Source organism: Callorhinus ursinus, unplaced genomic scaffold (assembly GCF_003265705.2).
Source record: "Callorhinus ursinus isolate GAN/ISIS: 27379988/994484 unplaced genomic scaffold, GSC_fseal_2.0 scaffold5, whole genome shotgun sequence".
Taxonomy (NCBI): domain Eukaryota; kingdom Metazoa; phylum Chordata; class Mammalia; order Carnivora; family Otariidae; genus Callorhinus; species Callorhinus ursinus.
The window spans coordinates 19,960,794-19,984,770 of record NW_027397067.1 but is presented as its reverse complement, the minus strand read 5'-3'; the positions used below and the strand labels follow the sequence as shown (position 1 = coordinate 19,984,770).

Below are 23,977 nucleotides of genomic sequence, written 5' to 3'. Positions count from 1 at the left end.
GTATTGGTTGATTGCCTTCGTGATAACATGGCTCACTGGGAGCTGCGGCTGCTGTATCATACATACCATATCATACCATATACTGTTAGTCTAGGAAAAGATCAAAATCGAAAATTTGAAGTACAGTTTCTACTGAATGCATATTGCTTTTGCACCATCATAAAGTAAAAACAAAAACAAAAACAAAAACCCGTAGGTCAAACCACGGTAAGTTAGGGATCATCAATTTAGGTTTCCACTAAGGACAGAAAATGGAAGCACCATAAGTACTTATAGGTACCTTTGTAGGTAAAGAGGTTGAAGATACTGGACATTTGATTTTCCATAAGATAAGAGTTCAAAAATGAGACAGTTTTAAGGACATTCTGCTTAGGGAGTGCTTTCCAAGTCTGTTTTTGAAGAAAGGACATGTCTTGGAGGTACTGGGACCTCCTGGTTTCTAATGCCAACCTGAGCAGAACTCCATTTCTTAGAATTATGCTGACATCATAACCACAATGACAATAACAATATTTCATCATATTCAAACATCTGATTAGTAGGTACTGTTACCTACTTAGATAAAAGGAGAAATTTGAAAAGAGATTAAAGGCCACAAAATGGAAATTATTCAGATCCACATCATCCTATAACCCTCAGCCTAAGCAACATGCTCCGGCAAATTGGGAGGTATCCAAGACAGGAGAACTGTGGCTTTACATGCAGTTATAAGAGTTGTAATGCTATGTTTAAGGACACCATTATGTTCCACTTAGGACATCAGACCTTTGGAAAAGATGGCTAATGAATAAAAGAACACCCAAATATTTGGAGAGTGGTTTTTCTTCCTTCAATGCAATCCAACAAGCATTCATTGAGCACCTCCTGCTCTTGGCACTGTGCTAGGTAGTGAATATCTTTAGATAAATATGACTCATTATAATAGAAATTTTACTTTCTACTTTATTATATTATTGGTAAAAATATCATAATGGTGATAATCCCAGAATCCATATCATGGAAATCTCTGGACTCATGTCAAACACTGGTAAATAATTTGATTGGTGATTTTGCAAAGCTACACTGCCATCTATTTGCTAAAATTCTAAAAGACATTCAGAATAAGCCTAAAGAAATTCTAGTTCTATGTGATTTGAGGCAACTATTCTCTCTAAGCTTCTTTTCACAAATCATAAAGACAAAGTTTGCCTTGTTACAGTCTCTCTTACCGACTGTGTGAAAACACATCAAAAATCACTATTTATTGACATCTGCACATCATGGCTGAGTGAAGACTGAAAAACCACAGATAAAATGAATATGTTACGCTTGAATCTCCAATATATAAAAGATGATTTAGTAAGTTTCTTTGCTTTCCTTTTATGTCAACAACTGTGTGAAAAAAAGTTACTCGTCTAAGAAATGGAGAACATCAGTATTCTGTTGTCTAGCTGGAAACCAGCCAACAGTAGAATAAGGAGGTTTTCCTAAGTGCTACAGAGCTGTTGTTAAATCAAAGATCATGAACTAACTCCATTCTGTAGAAAAAGCCCCCCGGGACAGAATTTGAACAACTAAGCAGTATTATAAAAAGAGAGGAAAGTGAAAATTTGGTGTTTTAAGAATTTGGATCAGGAGTAAGACAGTTAAAATTTAATATCCATTAAAAGTGAAAGTGATAAGATTGGCTATGGTCAGTCTCTAAGTATAAAACACTTCCTCATGAATTTCTGACAATTTTCATTTATACATGACTTACTACATTTATGTGGTTTTATTTCTTTTCTTTCTCTCAAGTTGAAGAGTAATTCAAAGATGCAGTCAGATATTTAATTAAATCTATAAGGACTGAATTCATCATACATACTTGAAAATAATTTAAAGAAAAAGAAATTATAACTGTCTCATTTCTAATTTTATCCTTTTAATATCCTTTTGCTGATAAAGTTTAATATCCTTTTGCTTCATATAATTGAATGTATTTAATTGTTACTTGACCAAACCTCATACGATTTTCCAGGACCCTAAAGGCATTCAAAATCTCTAATATAAATTTCCTTGTAAAGAAATAGCTTATATAATTCTCTCAATTCTTGAGCCCTTAAAAGTGTTTAACAAAAAGACAAAACATTCACATGATGTAAAAGGAATAGCTCTATGTTAAGTTAGTGCTCTAAAAGAAAATAAATACTCATGTTTCTCAATAATCTAAACAGTAATTTTCAAAGTCAGTTTATAGCAGGACAGTTCATATTTTCAAAACAAATGTTACACCCAAACCTTATGCATAAAACAGACCACACTCGAACTACTCTACTGAAGAGGAGACGGGGTCGGAAGTCCACGCTTCTTGGTCTCCAAACACAGGTGAAAAGAAATGACTTGAATTCTAGTAGTGCCATGGTCACCCACTCTGTCTCAAGTATGACAGAGACTTGGGTTCTGTCTCAGTCTGTTCAGGCCATCTTAATAAAATATCATAGATTGGGTGGCTTATAAACAACAGAAATTTACTTCTCATAGTTCTCGAGACTGGTAGGTCCAAGATCAAGGTACCAGCAGATTCCGTGTGTTGTGTTGTCTGGTGAGAGCCCATTTCCTGGCTCACAGATGGCTGTCTTCTTGTTGTGCCTTCATAGGGCAGAAGGGATAAGGGAACTCTCTAGGGTCTCCTTCATAAGGGCACTAATCCTATTCATGAAGCCTCCACCCTATGACGTGATCACCTTCCAAAGGCCCCACCTCCAAATGCCATCACATTCCGGATTAAAGGAATAGGTTTCAACATACAAATTTTGAGGAGACACTAACATTTAGTCTATAGCAGGTTCTAATCATGCTTTCACCATTAGTGGTAGTTATTTACCTTCCCTGAGACTCAATGTCTCCATTTAAAAATGAAGATAAACTTACCTCACAGAGTGGTTATACAATTTTAAATAAGCTAATGCAAACAAAGCTGAAGTACTTCACATGGTTGCAGCCAGGGTCCCTGCTCTCAAGGGAAATATATTCTAAGAGAGTTGAAAACCTCTCTCAAATAGAATCCTCCTACATATCTATTAATATCTCTAGCAGTGAATCTCAAGCAGAAAGATCTGACCTCCTAGAAGGTTTGTAGTCCACTACCTGCCAGAGGAGAATTCCTAGGTTGGACTTCCATGTGGACAAATAAACTGGAACAGAGTAGTGCAGAGATGTTAAGATGGTGAGTGTAAGTTCCCTGACCCAGGATCGAAGCAGACAGAGGGATCTAGGATGGTTGCCAGCTTCCCAGATAAGTTGACTGGGAGAAACAGTGGTGGCATTCTGTAGGAAGTAGTTTCTGTTAAGGATGAGGGTGGTTGGCCAGAAGACAAAAATGGAAGGAGAAGAGATTTGGAAGTGGAAGGTATGTTGAGCATGGAAAAGACTGCAAGCAAAATTGGAGTCTGGAAGTGTTCATGCATCCTATGCTCCACCAAAAATGCAATCTAGTGAGGCAAATCCACCAAAGTATTATTGATTTCCACCAAGTTGATCTCAAATGGTGGAACCACAGGAAGAAGACAAATGTGAGGGAATGGCATTCCTGGCAGAGATAAATGGCTTGTGTGTCTAAGATCTGAATACTGTCCACTCTCATTTTATTGTCCTTGGGCTGCAGGTCCTCCAGGCTGGGATACTTTTGTCCCTTCTTGAAGAGTAGACTCTACATGGCTATTTCTCAACTTTTGTGGTCTCCAAGTAAAGATGTCTGTTAATTATTGTTTATGTTTTTTTGACCTCATTTAGAGTTTGTCTTCTTAGACCATAATACCTTTATATTTCTAATTTGATTAAGCAATCTTTCTAGAAAATCTCTTTTATGACATGCTTGCTTTTTTACTACTGAAATGCAAATACTTTTCCAATAAATACTAAAAAGCAAAACACTTAAAAAGGAAATGAAAATTTCCAGAAATTCAGATTTAAATAAAACAAATACAGGCATCTGACTCATGATTCTTAAGAAATACAAATACTTTTTTTTATAGTTTTGACATCACAGAGATATTTACTTAAAAAATTACTCATCTTCCCTTTTTCTCAAAAAGCTTGTGTTATTCTGAATCAAAATGTCCCAACACATGGGACAAAATAACTGGAAGTTAAGATATCAGTTCTGTCTCCAATTTGTAAGATTCTTGTAAATATTTTTGAAGCTTTGTTTCAGAAGCAGTAAAAATCACTAGGTGAAATGCTTGTTATATAAACAAACTAAATATTCTGCAGAAACTGATGGGTAGGTTCCTATATTCTGGCAAATGATATACCAAGCTTCTCTTAAAAGATCAAACTCCTAAACCTATATTTAAAAAATGTATATATTTAAGAAAGCATGCTTCAGAGCTATAATAAAAAACAGCTAGTTATTGTATAATGGTTAAATTCTTTGATTTTGGGGAAAAAAAGAATGAAAGCAAGCGGCTTTATCTTTTCTATATTAAAACATATAAAGCTATAAGAACTAAAACAAAAATAGTATACAAGTCAACTGAGGCTGAGTCTCCACTTCCTAGATGGTAAAATGGTTAAGTGAGCAGGCCCTGATTCCGACAACCTGGGGTAAGTACAATCCAGGCTCACTGGGTTACAAACAGAAACCCAAGGCAAGTTATCACATCTTAAAGTTTAGTCTCCCCATCTATAAGCTGGGTAATAATTAAGACCTGTTGACAAAGATAAGGGATAATGTTTATAAAGTACTTGGCAAAAATTAAAATTAAATAAATATTAATTGTGATATTGTTATATCTAGTAAATTAAGCGAAAAGAAAAAAATATACACTAATAAGAAAGGAAAGTTTCTCAAAAGCAAATGGCAGTAGCAAATTTTCTCTGAGAATATATTTAGATCTGTGCTTCACAATAACCACCAAAATGAACTCAAAATTGATAAAAGAATTTCAGGGGAAAATGTAAAGAACTTTAAGGCAAATATTTATCAAATACTGGGAAGGGAAAGCTATGTCTAAAAAGAATGAAAGAAATCAGAAAAAGTATAGCTTCAGTATAATCTAAAAAAAAAACTATCATAAACAACATTAAAAGGCAAAAAAGTTTACTAAAAATATTTACCAGGAACATAAAGTCATTATTTTTAATGCCTAATAAATACTGACAAGTCAATGGGAAAAACAAATGCCCCAGAGAAATATGGCCAACAGCAAAGAAAAATAATTCATAAAAAATAGAAATAACATGAGTCCAACACATAAATGTAAAAATTGTTCATTAGAAATCAAAGAAATTTACTAGTAAATGAAGAAATCTAACTTTTAAGGACGAAAAATGTTCCATTTTACATTTGTCAGTATGATAAGTTAATTTTGTGAATTTTTTGTTTATTCATTTGTACATTTTAAGAGAATACTTAATTCTGGTAAGGCTTTGGGAGATTTCTGGTTAAAATGGCAAATGAACTTTTTCTGGTTATGTATCAAGAACTTGAAATAGTTCATAGTATTTGACCCTTTTTAGAATCTAGCCCAAGGAAAACACTGAGACACTGACGATTTTGTGCATGGTTGGTCTCTAAAGCATTATGTCCAAACCCCAAATCTCAGAAGCAACACAAAGTGATTCCCAGCCCTTTTCACCTCAAAACAAACATGGAAAATAATATTTGTGCAACATAACAGTGGGGCCTGGAATAGGCTGTTTGCAGCTGAATGGGACTCAAAACAGTTACCAGGAAGACTGGAATGTCTGGATCCTAGCATATCTGTCACCAATTCATGACCATCATCAGCCTGGGACAAATTAGTTGGCCATAACCAGCCTAGAAATCTAACATTAAATCAAATATAATAACTCTGTGTTATGGTTTGACACAAAAATTAAAGTCTTAAACTTTAAAAAGACAGGATATTTGGTCTGATACTGAAACAGGTTAAGTCTGCAGTAATATACAGGTATTAAAATTAGCTTTACAAAGAATTTTATGTGAGACTGTTGTCATTATGTTATATAAAGAAATGCAGAATGTAAAGTTGCTTGTTGACCACAGTCCAAAATTTAAATTATGATATGACATGTTTACTGATGTACATGCTAAAAATACCGGCAAAATAAAATGTGACAATCATCTTTTTATGTTAATGATTTTTGGATTTTAAATTATATTCTTTACTGGGTTTTCCAAGATTTATACAATAAATAGTTTTATATTTATAATAAAAATAAACAAATTTGAAGTAAAGGAACCTGCAACAGAGAGGCCAGAAAGTTAAGACAAATTGTAGCTTAAAAATATTTTGCACATTGAATGTGATATTGATGTTGGTATTTTATTAATATTTGGAAATCTCTTTAAAAATCTGTGATGCTTGGAAAAGAAGCAAAAAGACTTCACTGTCTTAAAAAAGGATGGTCATTCAGTCTGACCCAAAAGTCAAGATCTTTCAAATATAATTTCTAAAATAATTTTTTTCCCTAATGCTCTTTTAATATACATAATGTTAGGTCAACATAATAGCAGGAATATATAGTATCTTTTTTAGTTTGAGTCAGCACATTCCTGAGACTCAGACTTTATATGTGACCACTTCCTACAATAGGCAAAAAAATGACCTTGGTAAGATCACTGTGGTTCAGAGGGAAAGGAAGCCCACCAGTGTTTAAGTTTCTGTAGGAAAGCTCTTTGCATCTAATCATTTTTATGGAATCTATGTCGTTCCCTTAGCTGAAGAAGAAGATGAACACGTAAAAGAAAACCTTTTTGTGGGGATCTTCATGTTTTTTCATCTCCAGTTAGTGACTGAATATTAATTTAATGTGTTTCACACAAAACAGGCCATCCCAGCATACACCCTGCACAGTTCCTGATCAGAGTATACAAGGGTTTTTACCGCACTACACAAACTTAACCTATATTGGTTTTTTTCCTCTTTGGTCTATTTATATACCAATCAAATGAAATTTTCAGTAGCTGGCAATCACTTTAATAAAGAATTAGCAATAACGTCAAAATACTGAAAATGTGAAAATGCATCTTCTCTTTTGCCCACCATATTTATAAGAATGAGGGGCCTCATGATGAGTTAGGATCCCAGGACATTAATAGCATGCTGTCAGACATCTTCTTGGGTATTATTTGTTTAGAAATCAACTTGTTCTACATCGATGGATATTAGGCCACTCTTCCTTCCAATTATCTTAAGAAGAAAATGAAGAATTTAATTGACCTTAAGAAATAATTTCTTAATTTTACTAACGGAAAAACAGTGAAATTATGTAAAGAAACTGATTAATGACAAAAGTTACAGTCAATATTTTAACATTTATCATGTCATACTTTATCCTCTTAGGCCATTTTTTTCTGATGCAAATGTGCCATTTAGAAGTTACATTTTAAAAATTCATGGAAGTTTTAAAAAATAATATTTGCATAGATTTGGGCAAATATTTCCATCCTCAATGTGTTAGAAATCAACAGACCTGAAATGTCAAAAGGAAAAATCTCACAAATTCCAAAACTTGGTCAGATAAATTTCCTACTATAGTACTTAATTTTAAGCAGTTTTATTAGTGTCCTAGACCTGTGAGTGATAAAAGCCAAGCAAAACTCCACCGGCTAGAAAGAAAAAGAAATGGTAAAAACCTTTAGGGTTGAGCAAAATGTGTACAAATGAACTAATTGCTGTTCATTGCTTCCATTGACCAGCTCTTTAAATCAATTCCCATAGAATTATAAACCTTCCGAAATATGTGTAACAATATTTATTTACTGTGAAATTATATTTGGGCATGAAAAAGAATTTGTTTTATTGGAAAGATGTAAGACGTCAAGTTGAAAGAAGGATGAAAAGACAAAAATTTCCTGAGGGGAGTGTTGTGTGTAGGGTGGAATAACATTAGTAAGATGGAAAGTAGGGGTATCAAAATTCATAAAGAAATAGTCTAAAGGTCCACTAACTATCCTTACCTGTAGTTTTTACTGGAAAGCTATGGTTACAACTCTTTCTATGCTTGTTAAGTTTACGTGATAATTTTGTAATTTTATATCTTTTAAATGTGTATGTCTTTTTTGGCATGCCTTATAAGAGAAGAAATAAATATCCGGGAAGGAAGAAATGGGATAAAAGGAATGAATCTCCAAGGGGACACAGGCTATTTGGCTTGAAAATAGTGTGTAGGTTTGTAGAGGGGAAAAATAAAAGGCATTTGTGCAACCTACATATTGTGAAAAATCATAGGATTTCAGCAGATTGCAAAATTTCCCTTAAATCTCAGCAATCAGTGCTCCCTTTGTGTAGCAGAAGTCTTTTTTTAACATAATTCCCAAAAGTACCCAGGATTGCTTAAAAGAAGATTCCACAGTACTAATTAACGATCAGACCAGGAATAGAAATATAGGTGGAACTCTTTGCTGACCTACGTCTTTATTAGCCGAATAAAATTTTTTTAAGTTAACAAAGACTAATTCACCTAATTTTTTCCAGTAAAAAGAAATTCATTTAGGAACAATGTCCTTCCTATCAAAACTCTTTTCTGAATTTGTACATCAGTTGCATGTGTTACTGGAAGTATGCATGTAAATGTTTCTTTATCTTTATGTCTCTTCCAATTAGAGTTGTTATCAAAAGAGAATCATATTTATATCTAACCCAAATTTACTCTTTTTTAACTTCATATTCATGGAATATTGGAAAAATGTGGTATGTGTGGGAAATTTCAACTTCAGAAGATCAAGTATCTACCTTACTACTTGTGAGTGAAAGTAGAAAGAATCAGTGAAGAAGAGAGAGAGAGAGAGAGAGAGAGAGAGAAGCCATCCACTTGTCCCTGTATCACTAAACAAAACTTTATTTACTAATCAACAAAGCACAATAAGATGCAAGCTTAAAAGTAATCAAAGTTTACCTCTAATCCCGAAAATTCCAGAATCCCGAGTTTCACTTTTGAATTGTTTGTCAGGGGAATTTTTTCCAAGATGTGTTATTATTTTCCTTTTCCCTTTCCTTCCCCCTAATTTTAAGATCCCCTTTCTTAGTCATGCTGCACTGGTTTCTCAGACTCCTTCAGTAATTAAGGACCCAAGCAAGACTAGTCTTTTATGTTCCAAACTTATTCATCCTTTCCTCTCATAAAAAAATTACCTGTCATAGATGAATGGATAAAGAAGATGTGGTACACACACACACACACACACACACACACACACACACACACACACACACTAGAATATTACTCAGCCATCAAAAAAATGAAATCTTACCATTTGCAATGACATGGATGGAACTAGAGGGTATTATACTAAGTGAAGTAAGTCAATCAGAGAAAGACAATTATCATATGATCTCACTTATATGTGAAATTTAAGAAACAAAGCAGAGGATCATAGGGGAAGGGAGCGAAAAATAAAAGAGACAAACCAGTGAGGGAGACAAACCACAAGAGACTCTTTTTTTTTTTTTTTAAGATTTTATTTATTTATTTGACAGAGACAGAGATAGCGAGAGAGGGAATGCAAGCAGGGGGAATGGGAGAGGGAGAAGCAGGCTTCCCCCCGAGGAGGGAGCCCGATGTGGGACGCGATCCCAGGACCCTGGGATCATGACCTGAGCCGAACTCAGACGCTTAACGACTGAGGCACCCAGGCACCTGCCACAAGAGATTCTTAACTCTACAAAACAAACTGAGGGTTGCCATCCACTTGTCCCTGTATCACTAAAGCCACAAGAGATTCTTAACCCTAGGACACAAACTGAGGGCTGCAGGGGGGGGGGGAGGGAGGTGGGGAGACGGGGTAACTGGGTGATGGTCATTAAGGAGGGCACGTGGTGTAATGAGCACTGGATGTTATATGCAACTCATGAATCACTGAACTCTACCTCTGAAACTAATAGTACACTATATGTTAATTAATTAATTTAAATAAAATAATTTTTAAAAATTATCTATCATGATCCAGTACCTCAAACTTCTGCTTTTTCGCTATCTACTTAATCTAATGAATAATTCTACCTTTGATACTGGCTACTGATAATGGCCTAATTTTTATCTTTTCTATATTACGTATGCTATTTAATAGAGGCCCTACTACCTTAGTAATTGTAGGGATCCCGACAAGTTCTGGGAGAGTGTGCGGCACTGGGAAATATGAGTTTTAGTTCTGCCCTGTCTATGTGACATGGACAAATGATCTTTGGAAGCTCAGTATGCTCACCGAAACTTTAGAGTACTACTGATTTCACCCAAGGGTAGTCAAGCCTATGTGCATAAGGACTTGCAAAATTCTGAGACAATTGATAGTAAGTATGTAAAAATGCTTAACAATTAAAAAGTGCTGTAGAAATGTATGATATCATTATTATTACTACTCTCATTCTAGTTAATTTAACATAACTTTTCAAAGGGATAAAACTTTTCAGAAGGAAAATGTATTAAAAGCACACTTTTAGTAACTCCTGAAAATTTTAGGAAAACCTTCCCTACTGGAGTCCTTTTTAAAATTTTTTTCTACTTTAAGGAATGATGACTAGTTGCATAAAATGCTATGGGACTCTGCTTATGATAGGCTGATTGGTATTGACTAATGAATAAAATAAGAGATTTATAAAGGAGAAAGAAAAAAGTAAGATGTTGAACGAAACAAAATAGAATTGTGAAGATTAAGAAAGCTATAGAAATTGTGAAATTTAAAAAAATCATTAATATTGAATCTTTATGGATCATTGATCTAAACAAAAGTTGTGTACTATATTTATGAACTATATATATAATGAACTATATATAATGAACTAAAGTTCATTAATCAGTATCTGCTGCTTGGCATTTTCTTCCTAAGATTTTCTTTTTGTCAGTTCATTTCTAATGAATAGATGTCTCTAACAAGTCTACCTTTAATCTTCATAATATGTACATATGCTAAGAAACATTCCAGGATGCAGAAGGAGGAGGTGGAGGAAAGGGAAATTTCAAAAAAATGACTTGTTTATTTGGGGGAGGATAAAAATGTAAATCTAAATGTTCCCTTTACCTCCTTCAAATATTCACAAAATAGTCATAAAATATTTTAAACATGGGTTAAGCCCCTGGGGAAAACAGTTTTCAAGAGTCTGTTACCTACTTATTAATATCCAATACCCAATAAGGAAAGTTAGCAAATAAGACAGCATGTGTTGAAACTGCTCTAGATGAATTTCAACATTTGTGGCATGTTTATATTTTTACAGGATGTGACTCAAAATTTGCTTTGAAGTATTTTGCATTTCTTACGGTAATAAAGAAAAATGTTCAGTTTTCTTCCAATTCTCCATTAATATTTAGATAAAGCCACAATTTTCTCTTTGATTAACCAAAAATACAATCTTAAAAAATATTATTTAGGGAATTTGCATCTAAAATATTATCTGACTTTTTTTTAACCCATGTTTTCTTCATAATAAAAGCAGCTGTTGTGTAGAAATTATGTTCAGGGTAGTGATATTAATTTATTTCTCCATGTATTATTTATATTCTGCAGGCTTCCAAAAAGAATTAAATAGTTATTTTGACATTAAATAGAATTGTAGAATTTTTAAGAACCCAAAACCTAATGAATGATAAGTGAAAACAAGTAAAATTGGCTTAGAACAAATTTTTGCGTTAGGAAAGCACTATGTAAACACTGAGAAAAGTAAGTAAAAATCTTTCACAGCTTGAAATCACTGAGAAGTGTTCTTTCCCTTTTTGGGTTATTAGGTATTATAAGCAAGGAAAATACTATGCACAGGATCTATCTTGATTTTAGTAAGTGATTAGGAAAAGAATCTAGTAGGATTCTTTTATATATGAGGGATATACAGGGATTTTGGTGAAATTCACAGAGGAAGAAAAAAAAATTTTGCAAAAAGTAATGAATGAAACATTCTCACAACCTGAATGAGGACATGCTTTTATCATTATGAGATTGTCAAAACATACTGAATTTTATAAATATCAGAAAGTTCCTTTAAAAAAGTTAGTAAAATCCCAGATTATAATCCAAAGATAATTAATATTTGATCAAGTGCCTACCCCATGATACTCTCCGATGTGGGAACATTATCCGGAACCCTGGGCTTGGTTGTGGCAGAACCCACACTTTACAGGGGCCTTGGCAAACAAGAATATGCTCAGAGAAAGTGTCAGAGATACTGAAGTCTTTGAAAACTATACAATGTAAGAATTTGTTGAAAGAACAAATTGTGTTTGGGCTGAAAACGAGTCTCAGATGAGAGATGCTAACAGCTTTTAATATCTGAAGATCACTTAAGAGGAAGGAGAGAGGCCTCAGAAGAAACAAACCCTAGTACTTGGATCTCAGACTTTTGCCTCCAGAACGGGGAGAAATAAATTTCTGTTGTGTAAGCCACCCAGTCTGTGGTGCTTTGTTACAGCAGCCCAAGCAAGCTTATACAGAGACTATTGTTGTATATAAACCCAGTTTAAATATTAAATTTAAGGTGATGCAAGACTGCGTAGCCATTTTTATAGCAACTCAATCTTTTACAAACTTTACACTTAGAATTCACAGGTAGATTTTATTTTTTCTGTTTATTCTTTTAAAATTAAATTTCATCGAAAATCTTAAACCTAATGGTTTTTTTTCTCAATCTACTCTATTGAAGAGATCTAGTTTAACAAAAAGAGCGCAAGGACTTCACAACCAATTAACAGCAAGCTTAAGTTATATGTAAACTTCCAGGATATGCAAAACATTTAATTTTTATCAAGATGTGTATAGTTAATGACGTTTAGGATGGCAGCTCATAATCTTTTAGAATATTCATGTGCACAAGCCAGCAGTTAACAATAGCAGAACATAGCTTTTTCCAACTTATTCAAATCATCTGCCCCTGGGGCGCCTGGGTCGCTCAGTCGGTTGAGCATCTGCCTTCAGCTCAGGTCATGATCCCAGGGTCCTGAGATTGAGTCCAGCATCTGGCTCCTTGCTCAGTGGGGAGTCTGCTTCTTCCTCTGCCCCTCCCCCCCCCCCCCCCCCGCTCGCGCTCTCTCTCTCTCTCTCTCTCTCTGGGTCTGAAATAAATAAAATCTTTTAAAAAAGAGTCTTCTGCCCCAATTGCGGAATGAACTTAGTCCTGCTTTGCTGTATACCTGTAATCAAGCACTCAGCATGATGGTGTAGGGATATACTGGACGCACATTTGAAAGTATTTTTTAATTTAAAGAATATTATTTCCTATTCCTTTTAGAATTTCCTACTGGTAATATACATCAGTTTTAGGAATTAAGAAAAAAGTTAAGTAAATGAATGTACTTACAGGTCCTATTAATTTAGATGCTTTCTCAAATTCTTCACCCTCTTCCATTAGTGCTTCTTCAGTCCCGGGTAAAGAATCTATTTTTACAAAAAGAATGAATAAATTGTTGTCAAATATTGCTTACTAACTCTGTGATATGTAAACCTATTATGAGAAGGATATGAAAGTGACCAAACTGGTTCTTGAAAAATCATAGTGTTCGTGAGTTAAAATAAACGGTAGAATGCTGTTTATTTAAGGACAACATTTGAAAAATGTTAAGTATTTCTAATTGAGAAGGACTCGATGAGATAAAAAATGTGTGACAACTGCAGTTACGTTTGTCAGAGCAAGTCTGCTTTTGGCATATGATTTAGCTAACTGTTGGAACTTTTATTAATGTCCATTTTCTGGCTTGTAATTTTATATTTGTTTTATTTCTCCACTGTCTCCTTTTCTTTCTTTCTTTCTTTTTTTTTTTTTTGGCTACACAATTTAAGCACCAATTTGTGTTCTCTCTATTAAATGGAATGGCAAATTCTGAAAAGTTTAGAGAAAGGTACATCCCATGAAATGGTAGTGGGTTTTCCATTTTAAGTATCAAGTGAGACGTCCTGATTACTTAGCTTGACTAGATTTGAGGAGTGGGTGAATATTGACTTTCTAATATGTGAATAAAATGATGGCAACCCTTTCCTTATATCTACTGAGTTACATTAATTACAACAACAAGGATTTCTAAGGGTTATAAATAATTCTGCAATAGGATAGATATATGGAACATTAGAAAAAGTCTGTGTTTTAATAACCTTCTATTTGAATTCCAAAAATCAGTTAAGAGGAAAGTATTTTAAACCACTGGAAACTTTTAAAATTGGTTTCTTATATTTATTAATATTTGAAAGAGACATATGAATCCCTCAAGAAGACCTTCCTTCAGATTCACATACATATGGAGGTAGATTTTTTCCACTGCATAAAATGTGCACTCTGGGAATAAAATCAAAGCATTAAATCCTTCAAAAGCTTAATGGTCACCTAAGACCAGAGAGACAGTGGAAAGTTTAGCACAAATCCATAATCATAGCTTTTGAACCGTGGAGCTCTGTCTCTAATAATTCAGAGTTTTACATTCAAGAAGAAAACTTACTAAATCCCAGGGCACATAGTTTATCTAGATGTAAATGTAGATTTTTTTTTTTTTTTTTTAGAACACAGAATTCTTTCCAACATAAAACTAACTTTGGAAGAACGACATACTTTCTTGAGCCATAGATAAATTTTAAAATGTTACCTACCACCCTTCCAAACAAAACAATGACATCCAAAAGAAGCAAATTTTTGTTGATAAAATCAGGACAGATGATGAGAATTACACAAGTTCAAAAATATTAATCCATTTATGAAGAATACTTGAACCCCTACCTACTAACATCCAGTTGTAAGGATGACAAGACATTGATTTTTTAAATTAGAATGTATAAATTAGCATAATTTAAGTCCTACAAGGCTGAATTATATTCTATATAACTGTGAGCAAATATCAGTGTAATTTTAGTATTCACTCACTATTTTTTGTTTCACTTATGTATTAAAATTAAGTAGAATATTGACTTAATAAATAATATTAAAATGTCCTATTCTACATTACAAAGCATATTACATACACAGAAGAAAACCAACCCTCTTGTAAATTTGTTGATTTCTTAAGTTAGAAATGCTCACTATTCTCAAGTTTTTCTCAGTGAGTTAATGATTTTATTTATTTTTAAAGATTTTATTTACTTATTTGAGAGAGACAGAAAGAGCACAAGCAGGGAGAGAGGCAGAGGCAGAAGGAGAGGGTCAAGCAGACTCCCTGATGATCGGGCAGCCCCATGAGGGGCTCGATCCCAGGACCTGAGCTGGTCAGATGCTTGCTTAACCGACTGAGCCACTCAGGCACCCCCAGTTAACGATTTTAAAAAAGTATTGTTATTCTGTTTGATTTTTTAAAATAGATTTTATTTATCTATTTGAGAGAGAGAGAGCATGAGCAGGGGGAGGGGCAGAAGGAGAGGGAGAGGGAGAAGCAGACAGCGGACGCTCCCCGCTGAGCACCCAGCCGACTCTGGGTGGGGGGGGTGCTCAATCCCAGGACACTATCCCAAGAACCAGAGATCACGACCTGAGCTGAAGTCAGATGCTTAAACGACTGAGCCACCCAGGCACCCCTGTCACTCTGTTTGATTTTTAATGCATGTATGTACTAATCAATTCATTCATCCATTTATTTGTGTATTTGTATAATCATTTAATTCAATAAATACTGTATGCCAGGCATTCAACTTGATGCTTTCAAAACAAGTTGAGCAAGATAATTTTCTATGACTCTTTCTCTCTTGGAATATACTTGAACACCTTTACAATATTAATTTTTTAAGAAAAATGAACATTTATAAAGGGAAGGTAGTGGTAACTTTTTATGGTTTTACATTCTGTTCTGTTCTTGTCTTGGTTGAATTCTTCCTGGCTATTGGTGCCATATCCAGTGAGATCTACAATATAGTGAGGTCCATTCAACTTAGTGTAGAAGGACAATGGTGAAGTGCTGCCAGAATATTTGCAAATTTACATATCCATATTAAAAGTTGTTAAGTTGAAAAAACCCTTCTAAATAGTCCAAATCTAGTGCCAGAATATCAATCTAATATACCAGTAGGGACAATAGACATCATGAAAATAAAATCTTCATGTTTAATGCTTGGAGGAGTACATTCCATTTTTTAAGTGTTCTGAGTGCATTGCTTATTAGCAATAATTGGTGGGTGCATATGTGTAAGCTATTTTACTCTATTCCAGAACAATTTCTTTATGACAGTATACTCACTGTACTTAAAAAGTATAAATGATTTTCAAAATTCAAGCAATGAACTCTTTGAGCTTTTTTCAATCGCATGGAGGGGGAAATGAGTATCTAAATTTCTCAAATATTAGAATTTATCTTGTCTTTTCATTTTAGAGAAGAAGAAACCAAAACACAGAAAGACAAAGTGATTTTGTCAAAATCTAACAGTATCTGGCAGCACTGGGCTGAGAAACTTAGCCAATGCGACTGACTGGGCACACAGGTAGGAACCTAGAAATCTGTAGGTTTACCACAATGTTTAACTATATCCAACTTTTTTCTCTCATTAGTTTTACTTTTGCTGTTTATGTCACAACAGAGTTTTTTTTTTGCAGAAAGTTACACCTATTTATAGAAATATGTATGTTTATTGAGCCAAACAATGTGGATGCACAGTTGACATAAAAAATCACATCCACACCTTCAGATGATGCCAAAAAATATTTAATTACTGAATCTAGTAATCTAACTTAAGTGGAAAAGAGTGTATTGAATCAGAAAATTATATTTTGTAATTTGCTGATTCGGTTTACTAAAATTTGAAAGTAAAGAATTCAGGATATAAGCAGTTCAAGAAAGGAGCTTAATGAATATTGTCCCTCCCCCCCCCCCGTGGATGCAATGAAGTATAATCAACCACATATTAGTGACAATGCGTTGTGAAAATTTTCCAAAAACTTTAAATCCCTACAATACTCAGTTATTATGTAAATGTGATTGCTGAAGGATATATATCTCCTTGGTGGGTTAGTGGATTCCAGTGGTTTTGAAAAAATTAAAAAATAATAATGGGCCAATAATTAAATAATATCTGCTTTTTGTCTAGTTTTATACCAGGCATGATGGGGAACACAAGAAAGCCTCAAGAAGCATATAATCCAATGGAGCAAGAACAACACACAAGAAGTAATTCAGAAACTATTAGGGAAAAAGGAAAAAGAAAACTGGTGTGGGGTGGACACCAGGGAGACCTGACATGATCTTAGAGCACAGAATCTGAATGGGCAGAGGGGAGGAAAAGAATTCACTATGAATCAAGGAAGAATGGCTTAAGTAAAGGTACACATGCAAGACTATCAATGAAGAGAAGCCAGGCTGACTCCAAACCTAGAATGTCAAGGAATGGCCAACCTGGGTTCTCCGTTTCGCTAGTGCCACATGGTTCATCTTTCATTGTCAATGTTAAAGGTCTACCATGGGAGATTTTATTTGGGGGGGGAGCAAGATGGCGGAGGAGTAGAAGACCTGGATTTTGTCTGGTCTCAGGAATTCAGCTGATAGGGATTAAACCATTCTGAACACCTATGAACTCAACAGGAGATCAAAGATAAGAAGAGTAACAACACTCTGAACAGAAAAGCGACCACTTTCTGGAAGGTAGGACGTGCAGAGAAGTGAATCCGAGGCGATATTCGGGAGGATAGACGGCGGGGGTGGGGGCCTCCGTCGGCCGCTTCTGGCAAGTGATAGAGCCGCGGAGCACAAAATCGGAACTTTTAGAAGTCGGCTCCGCTGAGGGACGTCGCTCCAGTGGCTAGGCGGGGGGTGGAACCCTCGCGGGACAGTGTGGTCTCAGAACCCTTGGGGTCACAGAAAGACCAGGGGTGACTGAGTGCGCCAGAGCTCCCAGGTATCGGAGCGGGGAAGCCGGCCGCAGAGACGGAGCCGAGGCGCGGGCTCTCAGCTCCCGGTTGCCATAAACTGTGATCCGCGGCCCAGTCAGGCCACTGCTCCTCCAGCAGGGACCCAACAAGCAGCAGAGCCGGGGGGACTCCCCTTCCTCCCCCGGGAGGAGCGGCGCGGAAGCGCAACGCAGGGATCTGCTGGGTTTGGAGACTCCACACGGGGTCGGGTGCCAGAGATAGAAACGCTCGGTCACAGGCCGGGTGAGCATGGAGTGCGGGGCTGGAGACCGGGGAGACGGGAGTGACTGCTTTTCTCTGGGGGCGCACTGAGGAGTGGGGCCCCGAGTTCTCAGCTCCTCCGGGTGGAGATTGGGAGGCCACCATTTTCGCCCTGGTCCTCCAAAGCTGTACCGAGAGCTTGCAGGGAACAAAAGCTCCTGAGAGCAAACCCGAGCAGTTTGCTTAGCCCGGACTCACAAGGGCGGGGCAATTCCGCCTCCGGCAAAGACATTTGGGAACCACGGCAACAGGCCCCTCCCCCAGAAGATCAGCACGAACAGCCAGCAAGCCAAGACCAAGTTTACCGATCAAGGAGAACGGGAGAACTCCAGCGCTAGGGGAATACTGCACATAGAATTCATGGCTTTTTTACCATAATTCATTAGTTTTTCAAAGTTAATTTTTTAACTGTTTTTTTTTTAATTTTTCTCTTTCCCTTTTTCAACCAACATCTTATCAATCCCTTTTTTAAAAAAATATTTTTTATTTTTCATTTTTAGAGTCATATTTTTATCCCTTCATAGTAGTTACCCTTATTTTTGGCATATATGTATAAGTTGTTCTCTCTTTAAAATTTTGAGATACAGTTTCTTCTAACAGATGAAAATATACCCTAAATCACTAGTGTATGGCTTTGTTCTAGTCTCCTGCCTGATCACATTCTCTCCCTTTTTTTTTTCTTTTTTCTTTTTATTTTTTAAATCTTCTTCTTTCTTTTTAAAAACAACTTCTTATCTTATCAAATCCTTTTATAAAATCTTTTATAGTTTTCATCTTTACAGTCACCTTCCATCCCTTCACTGTATCAGCCCTTATTTTGTACATCTATAAGTCTTTCTTCCTTTAAAATTTTAGCAGGCACTTTCTTCTAACAGACCAAAATACATCCAAAATCTACTATGTGGCACTGATCTATGCACTAGCCTGATCATATTTGATCATATTCGGTTTTTTTTTTTTTTGCTCTGTTTTTGTTTGTTTTTATCTTTTTCTTTTTCCTTTTTTTTTCTCTTTCTTCTTTCTTTCCCTTTCTTGTCCCCTGGTTTCAGGTCTTTTCTGATTTGTATAGAGTATATTTGCTGGAAACGTTGTTAACCTGTTAGCATTCTGTTCTCTCATTCATCTATTTTCCTCTGGACAAAATGACAAGATGAAAAAAATCACCTCAGGAAAAAAGAACAAGAGAGAGTACCGTCTGCCAGGGACCTACTCAATACAGACATTAGTACGATGTCGGACCTAGAGTTCAGAATCACGACTTTAAATATTCTAGCTGGGCTTGAAAAAAGTGTGGAAGTTATTGAGAGAAACCATTTCTGGAGAAATAAAAGAACTAAAATCTAACCAAGTCAAAATCAAAAAGGCTATGAATGAGGTGCAATCAAAAATGGGGACACTAACTGCTAGGATAAATGAGGCAGAAGAGAGAATCAGAGATATAGAAGACCAAATGATGGAAAATAAAGAGGCTGAGAAAAAGAGAGAGAAACAACTACAGGATCACGAGGGCAGAATTCGAGAGATAAGCGATACGATAAGACGAAACAACATTAGAATAATTGGGATCCCAGAAGAAGAAAGAGAGAGAGGGGCAGAAGGTATATTGGAGCAAATAATAGCAGAGAACTTCCCTAATGTGGGGAAGGAAACAGGCATCAAAATCCAGGAGGCACAGAGAACCCCTCTCAAAATCAATAAAAATAGGTCAACACCCCGACATCTAATAGTAAAACTTACGAGTCTCAGAGACAAAGAGAAAATCCTGAAAGCAGCTCGGGAGGAACAGATATGTAACGTACAATGGTAGAAACATTAGATTGGCAACAGACCTATCCACAGAGACCTGGCAGGCCAGAAAGGACTGGCATGATATCTTCAGAGCACTAAATGGGAAAAATATGCAGCCAAGAATACTATATCCAGCTAGGCTGTCATTAAAAATAAAAGGAGAGATCAAAAGCTTCCAGGACAAACAAAAACTAAAGGAATTTGCAAACACGAAACCAGCCCTACAAGAAATATTGAAAGGGGTCCTCTAAGCAAAAAGAGAGCCTAAAAGCAGCATAGATCAGAAAGGAACACAGACAATAGTAACAGTCACCTTACAGGCAATACAATGGCACTAAATTCATACCTTTCAATAGTTACCCTGAATGTAAATGGGCTAAATACCCCAATCAAAAGACACAGGCTATCAGATTGGATTAAAAAACAAGACCCATCGATATGCTGTCTGCAAGAGACTCATTTTAGACCCAAAGACACCCCCAGATTGAAAGTGAGGGGGTGGAAAACCATTTACCATGCTAATGGACACCAAAAGAAAGCTGGGGTGGCAATCCTTATATCAGACAAATTAGATTTTAAACAAAGACTGTAATAAGAGATGAAGAAGGACACTATATCCTACTTAAAGGGTCTATCCAACAAGAAGATCTAATAATTGTAAATATCTACGCCCCTAACATGGGAGCAGCCAATTATATAAGGCAATTAATAACAAAAGCAAAGAAACACATTGACAACAATACAATAATAGTGGGGGACTTTAACACCCCCCTCACTGAAATGGATAGATCATCTAAGCAAAAGATCAACAAGGAAATAAAGACTTTAAACGACACACTGGACCAAATGGACTTCACAGACATATTCAGAACATTCCATCCCAAAGCAACGGAATACACATTCTTCTCTAGTGCCCATGGAACAGTCTCCAGAATTGATCACATCCTAGGTCACATATCAGGTCTCAACTGATACCAAATGTTTGGGATTATTCCGTGCATATTTTCAGACCACAATGCTTTGAAACTAGAACTCAATCACAAGAGGAAAGTCGGAAAGAACTCAAATACATGGAGGCTAAAGAGCATCCTACTAAAGAATGAATGGGTCAACCAGGAAATTAAAGAAGAATTAAAAAAATTCATGGAAACCAATGAAAATGAAAACACAACTGTTCAAAATCTTTGGGATGCAGCAAAGGCAGTCCTGAGAGGAAAGTATATAGCACTACAAGCCTTTCTCAAGAAACAAGAAAGTTTTCAAATATACAACCTAACCCTACACCTAAAGGAGCTAGAGAAAAAACAGCAAATAAAGCCTAAACCCAGCAGGAGAAGAGAAATAATAAAGATGAGAGCAGAAATCAATGAAATAGAAACCAAAAGAACAGTAGAACAGATCAACGAAACTAGGAGCTGGTTCTTTGAAAGAATTAACAAGATTGATAAACCCCTGGCCAGGCTTATCAAAAAGAAAAGAGAAATGACCCAAATCAAAAAAATCACGAATGAAAGAGGAGAGGTCACAACCAACACCAAAGAAATACAAACAATTATAAGAACATATTATGAGCAACTCTATGCCGGCAAATTAGATAACCTGGAAGAAATGGGTGCATTCCTAGAGATGTATCAACTACCAAAATTGAACCAGGAAGAAATAGAAAACCTGAACAGACCTATAACCACTAAGGAAATTGAAGCAGTCATCAAAAATCTCCTAACAAACAAATGCCCAGGGCCAGATGGCTTCCCAGGGGAATTCTATCAGACATTTAAAGAAGAATTAATACCTATTCTCCTGAAACTGTTCCAAAAAATAGAAATGGAAGGGAAACTTCCAAACTCATTTTATGAGGCCAGCATTACCTTGATCCCAAAACCAGACAAAGACCCCACCAAAAAGGAAAATTACAGACCAATATCCTTGATGAACATGGATGCAAAAATTCTCACCAAAATACTAGCCAATAGGATCCAACAGTACATTAAAAGGATTATTCACCATGACCAAGTGGGATTTATCCCTGGGCTGCAAGGTTGGTTCAACATCCGCAAATCAATCAACGCGATACAATACATTAACAAAAGAAAGAACAAGAACCAAATGATCCTCTCAATAGATGCAGAAAAAGCATTTGACAAAGTCCAGCATCGTTTCTTGATCAAAACTCTTCAGAGTATAGGGATAGAGGGTACATACCTCAATATCATAAAAGCCATCTATGAAAAACCTACAGTGAATATCATTCTCAATGGGGAAAAGCTGAGAACTTTTCCCCTAAGGTCAGGAACGCGGCAGGGATGTCCACTCTCACCACTGCTATTCAACATAGTATTAGAAGTCCTAGCCACAGCAATCAGACAACAAAAAGAAATCAAAGGCATCCAAATCAGCAAGGAGGAAGTCAAACTCTCACTCTTTGCAGATGATATGATACTTTATGTGGAAAACCCAAAAGACTCCACCCCAAAACTGCTAGAACTCATACAGGAATTCAGTCAAGTAGCAGGATATAAAATCAATGCACAGAAATCAGTGGCATTCCTATACACCAACAACAAGACAGAAGAGAGACAAATCAAGGAGTCGATCCCATTTACAATTGCACCCAAAACCATAAGATATCTAGGAATAAATTTAACCAAAGAGACAAAGGATCTGTAGAAACAGATCTGTAGACAAAGGATCTATAGTTTTATAGAAAACTATAAAATACTCATGAAAGAAATTGAAGAAGACACAAAGAAATGGAAAAACGTTCCATGCTCATGGATTGGAAGAACAAACATTGTGAAGATGTCAGTGCTCCCTAGAGCAATCTACACATTCAATGCAATCCCCATCCAAATACTATCCACTTTTTTCAAAGAAATGGAACAAACAATCCTAAAATTTGTATGGAACCAGAAGAGACCCCGAATTGCCAGAAGAATATTGAAAAAGAAAAGCAAAGCTGGTGGCATCACAATTCTGGGCTTCCAGCTCTATTACAAAGCTGTCATCATGAAGACAGTATGGTACTGGCACAAAAACAGGCACATAGATCAATGGAACAGAATAGAGAGCCAGAAATGGACCCTCAACTCTATGGTCAACTAATCTTTGACAAAGCAGGAAAGAATGTCCAATGGAAAAAAAGACAGTCTCTTCAACAAACGGTGTTGGGAAAATTGGACAGCCACATGCAGAAGAAAGAAACTGGACCATTTCCTTACACCACACACAAAAATAGACTCCAAATGGTTGAAAGACCTAAATGTGAGACAGGAGTCTATCAAAATCCTAAAGAAGAACACAGGAAGCAACCTCTTCGATCTCAGCCGCAGCAACTTCTTCCTAGAAACATCGCCAAAGGCAAGGGAAGCAAGGGCAAAAATGCACTATTGGGATTTCATCAAGATAAAAAGCTTTTGCACAGCAAAAGAAACAGTCCACAAAACCAAAAGACAACTGACAGAATGGGAGAACATATTTGCAAATGACATATCAAATAAAGGGCTAGTATCCAAAATCTATAAAGAACTTATCAAACTCAACACCCAAAGAACAAATAATCCAATCAAGAAATGGGCAGAAGACATGAACAGACATTTTTCCAAAGAAGACATCCAAATGGCCAACAGACACATGAAAAAGTGTTCAACATCGCTCGGCATCAGGGAAATCCAAATCAACACCTCAATGAGATACCACCTTACACCAGTCAGAATGGCTAAAATTAACAAGTCAGGAAATGACAGATGTTGGCAGGGATGCAGAGAAAGGGGAACCCTCCTACACTGTTGGTGGGAATGCAAGCTGGTGCAACCCCTCTGGAAAATAGTATGGAGGTTCCTCAAACAGTTGAAAATAGAGCTACCATACGATCCAGCAATTGCACTACTGGGTATTTACCACAAAGATACAAATGTAGGGATCCGAAGGGGTACATGCACCCCAATGTTTATAGCAGCAATGTCCACAATAGCCAAACTGTGGAAAGAGCCAAGATGTCCATCGACAGATGAATGGATAAAGAAGAGGTGGTATATATATACACAATGGAATATTATGCAGCCATCAAAAGGAATGAGATCTTGCCATTTGCAACGACGTGGCTGGAACTGGAGTGTGTTATGCTGAGTGAAATAAGTCAATCAGAGAAAGACATGTATCATATGACCTCA

General features: G+C 36.1%; 1 protein-coding gene across 1 annotated transcript in view; it reads right to left on the bottom strand.

The window, feature by feature from the left end:
- CUNH8orf34 (chromosome unknown C8orf34 homolog) overlaps positions 1-23,977 on the bottom strand; it is a 377,054-nt gene that overhangs the window by 62,421 nt on the left and 290,656 nt on the right. The window contains 1 exon segment of the mRNA XM_025871441.2: positions 13,251-13,327. Within this exon segment, the coding sequence (XP_025727226.1) occupies positions 13,251-13,327 (77 nt within the window).